The sequence below is a fragment of the Pongo pygmaeus genome, chromosome 17 (assembly GCF_028885625.2).
Source record: "Pongo pygmaeus isolate AG05252 chromosome 17, NHGRI_mPonPyg2-v2.0_pri, whole genome shotgun sequence".
NCBI lineage: Eukaryota > Metazoa > Chordata > Mammalia > Primates > Hominidae > Pongo > Pongo pygmaeus.
Window position 1 is genome coordinate 84,213,424 of NC_072390.2, and position 7,041 is coordinate 84,220,464.

At 32.8% G+C, this 7,041-nt stretch overlaps 1 protein-coding gene across 5 annotated transcripts in view; it reads left to right on the forward strand.

The window, feature by feature from the left end:
- Window positions 1–3,393, forward strand: part of CCDC102B (coiled-coil domain containing 102B) — a 372,905-nt gene extending 369,512 nt beyond the window's left edge. For 3 of the 5 annotated variants that reach the window (XM_063653803.1, XM_054460437.2, XM_063653810.1), the window contains one exon: window positions 1,626–1,857. In XM_063653803.1, the coding sequence (XP_063509873.1) occupies window position 1,626 (1 nt within the window). In that variant the 3' untranslated portion in view covers window positions 1,627–1,857. Of the gene's footprint in view, window positions 1–1,625 lie in introns of all 5 variants that reach the window. The other 2 variants (XM_063653804.1, XM_054460438.2) reach the window with 1 other exon arrangement.
- The last annotated feature ends 3,648 nt before the right edge of the window (window positions 3,394–7,041 follow it).

Here is a 7,041-nt window from a genome sequence, read left to right on the forward strand (position 1 = left end):
ATTTTTCTTGTGGGAAATTATGCGAGTTCAGGAGCTCTACATTCTTTTACTGAAATAATTATTTTCAAATCCCTGAAAGCATTTACATACTTCAACGGAGGTAAAACATTCATTGCAGGAGTAGTAAGATGTCCACCACTAAATTATTTTAAAGTGAGGTTTAATTTTTTTCTTAATATGTTTCTTCTTCTGTAAGGGGAATTGGTGCTTATATTTAGAATCATGAAGCAAGAAACTATTCCCAATACTTATATGCTAAGCTGGAAAAGAACTAGAAATATATGCTTTGTCTGTTTTCTTAGGTATATTATTGCAGTTAGACTTCTGATAGTTTTTTTGTTATTATTATGGTTGAAAGTCTGCTCAATGTGTTTAATTTCTTTAGAAGACAAGCTCCCATCTGCAAGGAAATTATATTGTGTCATGACTGAGCATGCAGAAATTATTTTTCAGAAAAGGGAGGAAAGCAGGGGAGGGGAAGAGAGAGAACTATAAAAAGTAAAGAATCCAAATCTCCAGTAGCAAAACAAGGACAGGAATAGTTTGTGGACATCCCATTAGAACACAATATACTATTCATAAGTTTTATAAACTCACTTACTTTGCCTTCCAGAATCAATCATGTTAGTTACTACTCAAGCCTTTCTTAGTTTTATTTTCCTTTCCTAAATTATATAGTCTTATCAGAAGGACTTAAATACTGTGTTTCAAAAGATGCTATTTACTTAGTTATTTTAAAATCCTTGTCACATCTGAATAAATGTTTCTTCCATTGAAAGTGAAAACATTTACTGTTTGCCCATAGATAAAAATGGGCAAAATATTGGCATTATTGAATTATATTATTTTTTCTTTTCATTGTTTTTTATTGATTTCTATCCTAGAGAAACAAAACAAACAAAAAAACTGGCTGTAACAAATTATATCCCAATCCCATTTCTTTTTCATTCTTGAAGATCTTTGAGTCCCACATCTGTATCCTTCCTAAATCCCCGATTTCCTTTTTCTTCTTGGACTTTCAGATTGTAGTATTAGCATGTAAGAGTGATAGCAAAAAGACTGCACAATGTCAGTGAAGGCTTAGGTGAAATCAAACTGTTACATCATTTGACATCTAAAATAGAGATGCCAAATGTGTAGCCTAGTAATTGTGTTTGCATTCCTTCTAGCAAAGTGGCTCCATTTTAATCTACCATAAATTTGCTGGAGGGCCCCAGGCCCCACTTCCAACTAGTAACTTTGCTCCTGTCTTTATGATGTATTTGAAAGTTCAAGTAATTAGTTTGTATATGCAAGAAGATTATGTTTTGATCTGACATATTATTACAGAAAGAGCTAAAATCCAAAGTTAGGCATATTAATCTACAAAATATATTACTATGAATTAATGTATTTAGCAATATCCTTAGGGTTATTTGTTCAAGATTCCATCTGAGAATACTCTCTACCTGGGAATAATAGATTTGTTTTTTCTGTGAGCACATATATGCTAAAGCTACAATAAAATTACATTAACTTGATTTATGATATCCATAAAGAAAAGCATGATATTTCTGTCTACCTAATTACTAATATTGTTGGCTTCTTATACTAGTTAATAATCATTTTTATTTTTCTTACTTTAGATGATACCTTCAGCTATACGACTGACCCTTCAAAGTTTGAAAGTGGAATAGAAAAACTTAGACTGCATTTTCTGATTGTCACCTGGCTCTGTTATTCTCTGTTCTATGGCATTGCTAGCCTCTCAGCTTAACTACTTGTAGATTATGAGTGTCAAGTAATGTTGCTCTTCTATGCAAATATTTTCCTCATTTTAGATAACCTAGGCATCTAGATAAAGTTATAATCAAAATTATTGAGAGTTTTTCTATCTGTATGTTTAATGATTTATGTTATTGTTTCAATCATTAACTTTATCGTTATGATTTTATCATTTTCTAGCCTACATTATATAGGGTACCATGGTTCTTTTATTTTTAAATTATTATAGCCTTTTTATCAGTTTGGAAATGCAGATATCCTATACAATTTCCTATGGCATATCATGTTTATACAAGATTTGAATGATTTTAAACCTGTTCATATTTTGCTTTAAAAGAGGAATACAGTTGAATGTGTTTGGTTGCATATATGTATAACATTGAACCAATAAGTAAAAGTGGCTTTCATTCCTCTACCTTCCTATGGGATAGCAGGATGCTGAGCTCAGCCAACCCATAGCTGATTTTGGAAGTTATGTCCATGTGTACTGCCAAATATGAACATAAAGCTCACTATATACTTATAAAATTCTCCTAGAAAAAGTATCTATGTAGCAAGGCTTAAAAAATGAGTTTCATGCTAAGAATTAAGCCTGGTGACCAAGTTAGTCTTTGGTATGCATTTGATACCTGCCATAGATAGGAGGTGCGCCTACAGCAAAATGGCTCAACATGTAACAATGCCACTTGGTAGCAGATGTTTAAAAATAGCCAATCTTAATTAACTGCTTTCATATGCTGTCCACTGCGCTCAGTGGGTTTCATGGGGTGGTGTTATTATCACTATTATGTAGATGAGCAAATCAAGGTTCTTAGGTATTCTGGAATTTGTTCAGTTTCACATGATTGGAACATTGTGGTCTTGTCTTTCAAGTCCATGTCTACCATACTCCACAGACCCTTTTCTGTCCACTTTGTCACCTATAATTCTGAGCTCCAATATGAAGACTTCACCATATTTGAAAGAGAATAGTGGGAAGTCTGATGCTCAATTTTGTATACAAAACAGTTGCCTCTGTGACATTGCCACTGCTGAAATAAGGAAATCCCCTTTTGATTCAGGGTATTATTTAATTATTGCAAATCTCCTGTCATAGATCTGATACTCAAGTTAAAAAATTAGGCTCAGGTTCTTACCTATGATTTTGCTTTTTATAGTACTTTGAAACCTACAAAATTTACATTCAACATTTACACATACAAAATTCATATAGTCTTTCAAAACTAAGATTGCATAATTTGATGGCTTGAAATTTTAAGTATTACAATATAAACAGCAGAGACTTCATGTTTAGGATTAATAATTTTTAGTAAATGACATTATCCTTTGCATTATCATTTCTTGGTGTTTTGTATTTATATCACATTTATTTTTATTTTTGAAATTTCACATTTCATCTCATTTTTATATGTTATTTGTTTAAAGGTAAGGTTTTAACAAAGGACGTTGCATAAAATAAGATGTTTTTAAATAGAACTTAGCAAAAAATATTAAATCGTATTCAGTTTAAATTCAATTTATATGTTTTCTTACAGGAAATATTCTGGAAATCAATGTATTTTTTTCCCAACAGAGAAATTTTTAATTATTATTTATAGAAACTATAAATAAATTTAATATTTAAAGCATTAACATTTTTAAAGAACATAAACCAGTGATTGGCTTGCTTATTTCAAATCTGACCAGCTGATATTATTTTCTTCAGTAGTATGATAGTAAAATATATACCAACATTCTTTCACACTGGCCAGACACAAATCCTCTCTCCTCTTCCCTATGGCAGAGAGTAACTTGCTATTTCTATGCTAATGTGACGTCCTTCTTAATGTTATCAACACACAAACACACATACAGATACCAGTAAAACACAAAAACATCAATAACAACAACAAAAAACCCTATACCTTTGAAAAACTTAATATTTTGAAGCCATTATTTTATACTCACTTCTGCTTAGAAATGTTAAAACGTATTATGATTAAGTTATTTGTAAAGTTGAGCCTGGGATTTCACCTAGCTTCTTATTTTATAAGCTGCACAGTACTACTTTCAGCACTCTTACTAGTATTCTTAATCAAGACATCCTTAACTTCATTTGTTCTTCCTCCATCAGACAAATAATTAAAATGTGAGGGATGGTGTTATATTTGCATTACATGGAAACATTCGAAAGTTCATATTTCCAAAAAATCAACCTTATAGAATTACAGTCTTTGTGTTTGTCAACTCCAAATAATTATAAAAACACTAAAGATTATTCCAATAATCTCTTAATTGTATCAATAATCTCTACTACATTTAGAACATGCAGTAAGCATAGATTTGAGAGTTCACACTTGGTATATTACTTACAAGACGTGTGACTTTGGGGAAGTTGTTAGTTTTAGCCTCTGCTTCACTATAATATGAATATCACATCTACATCAAATTATTTTGATAGTGAAATGGATAAAATACATAATATTTAGCATAATTGCTAGGACATTATATTAACTCAAAACACTTTCCTTTGCCATTGATTATTTTGAGGACAAAAACTGCTTTTATATCTCTGTCAAGAGCTGGTAAAAATATTTGATTGTTTTATGTGGTTACAATGAATAATGTTCTTAAAGGTTTTTACTTTAAAACTAGGCCATATAAATGTATTTTAAAGTATCCATGGTCTCTTATTGAATTTAATTCCATATTTATAAAACAGTATTTCTATTTTAAAATCAACTACCTGTGAGTATTTAGCCAAACCATTGACTCATTTGTGTAGATTTATTTTTTAATTCTACAGATGGAAGAATTCATACAGAGAGATACATAAAATAGAAGGCTTACTTAGATCATATATATATATAAATAAATATATATGAAAGATATGTAAGACTTCTGTATCTACAATAGAATCAACATTGTTGATTGTTGATTTAAGACACTAAGGAAGTAATATCTAATTAGCATAAGTATTTGGTCCCTAGCTACCACGTGACCTATTATGGCCGTCCACAGAAGAAAACCTACACATATAAAAGAAAATGATTTGAGTTTACCAGGTATATTCTTGCTATGTCAGCCTACTTGGTGTGATGCCAATTTCTGCTGTCTTTTTTTTCCCCCTAAGGAAAAATATTCCTGAAAAAAATGTTAATAATGTTTAAAAGGAAATAAGAGCCTTAACCCAAATTCAGAAGTTGTGATTAAGAAAGATTTTTCCACAAAAATAAATAACTAACAATTAGAAAAAAGGAATGTGAACTTTAAATAAATGCACTGAAATTTCAAAATAAGTTTTAAGCTAAAGAGTTCATTAAGAAATTACTACATGCTGGAAATACAAAAATAAATGAAACTGTTCCTTGCAGAGAAAATGTTCAGGAAAAACTAATAATAAAAGTGATAGCTGATTGGTCTTTTTCGGAATGAGGATGTGTCACAGCCAGTTTGTGCCACCATAACAGAACAGACTGCATAATTTATAAAATACAGAAATTTATGTCTCACAGTTCCAGAAGCTGGGAAATCCAAGATCAAGGCACTGGCTAGTGAGGATCTGGTCTCTCTGTTTCCAAGATGAGACCTCATCCTCCAGAGGCAAAGAGCCTTGTTTCCTCACGTGGGAGAAGGTGGAAGGATGAAAGGATCAAAATCTCTCGTCAGGTACTTTTTATAAGGGCACCTGATGCCATTCATGACGGAAAAGCCCTCATAGCTTAATCACTGCCTAAAAGGTTCACCTCTTAATATTATCACATTGGAAGTACCTGAATTTTGGAGTAGACTAATTAAAACAATAGCAAGAGGCAATAATTAGGTGATCACTATTGGAGAAAGACATTTGAGACAGAGGAACCACATAAATTTTTTGAAACAGTGAGTAGCATCATGGAAAAACCTCGGGCTGAGAAGTCAAAGTAGGCACCTTCTTCGAAGGTTTGCTTACTTGGTTTGCTCATCTACAAAACTGAGTTAATAATAGTTTTCTATATCACTATTCAGTAAGTAAAACCAATATTGTAAAAATTATCTTGTATTTTAGATGCTATGTCAGATGTTTTTTCATGTCATGCAGTGTAATAATTTTGAGGCAAATGGCTTAGTGGATTGAAGTGTTCGCTGGAAACTTTATGCCATATGTTTTACTAATCAACACATTTATTCGCTAAATAACTATTTTCAAAGAGAGGCAAATAGTTTGAAATAAATCTGACCTGGGTTTAAGTCCTGACTTCCTCTTTGCTTTTATGACATGGAGAAGTGATATGTTAAGCTTCAGATGGCTCATCTTAAAAATGAGGAATAATTTGGCCCACTGTCTCCTTTCAATTAACATTAACATTTATGGACTTATGTTAATGTACAGTGAAAAAGTATGCATCAATTTTGTCCCAATATTGCCTATGTGAGCTTGTCTCTGACTCTAATATTCAAAACACAAATAATGAGGACATTTTATCAAAAGACTTGGAAATATGTTGCCTGGGATGACTAGTTCAAAATTACGATAAATAATACCACACTATATTCTAAGCACTTATTTGAAGAATTCAAGGATTTTTCTTTATAGTATATGGGAGATGATATACCGATGTATACAATAACAACACAGCAGACACAAGACAAAACTACAAGAGACACCACAGAACAACAGACAATTGCATGTCAAATATATGGAATGTGTGTTACAGGAATTTAGAGACAGAATGATATAACATGCAACGAACAAGTTCAGAAAGAATTTATGTGAGAAGGTGAGCTTGAGTCTGCACTTGAGTCAAGAAGTTTTGAATATGCCAGGCGTGGTGGCTCACGCCTGTAATCCCAGCACTTTGGGAGGCCGAGGCAGGCAGATCATGAGATCAGGAGTTCAAGACTAGCCTGGCCAACATGGTGAAACCCCATCTCTACTAAAAATACAAAAATTAGCTTGGCGTGGTGGCACGTGCCTGTAATCCCAGCTACTCTGGAGGCTGAGACAGGAGAATTGCTTGAATCAGGACCCGGGAGGCAAGGTGGAGGTTGCAGTGAGCCAACATCTCGCCACTGCACTGCAGCCTGGGCGACAGAAAGAGACTCCATCTCAAAAAAAAAAAAGTTTTGAATAAACAAAAAGATGGGGACCATTAACAAACTCCTGAGGATAACGCTGCACAGGGTGTGATAGTAGGACAAGAGATAGTTTTAGTGTGGCCTCAAGGAAATTGTAAGTCATGTGGTTGGGTGGATAGGAAATTGGAAGCAGATGGTGGACATCATAGGCTATTCTGCTTCTATGTTTGTGCTGGGCAT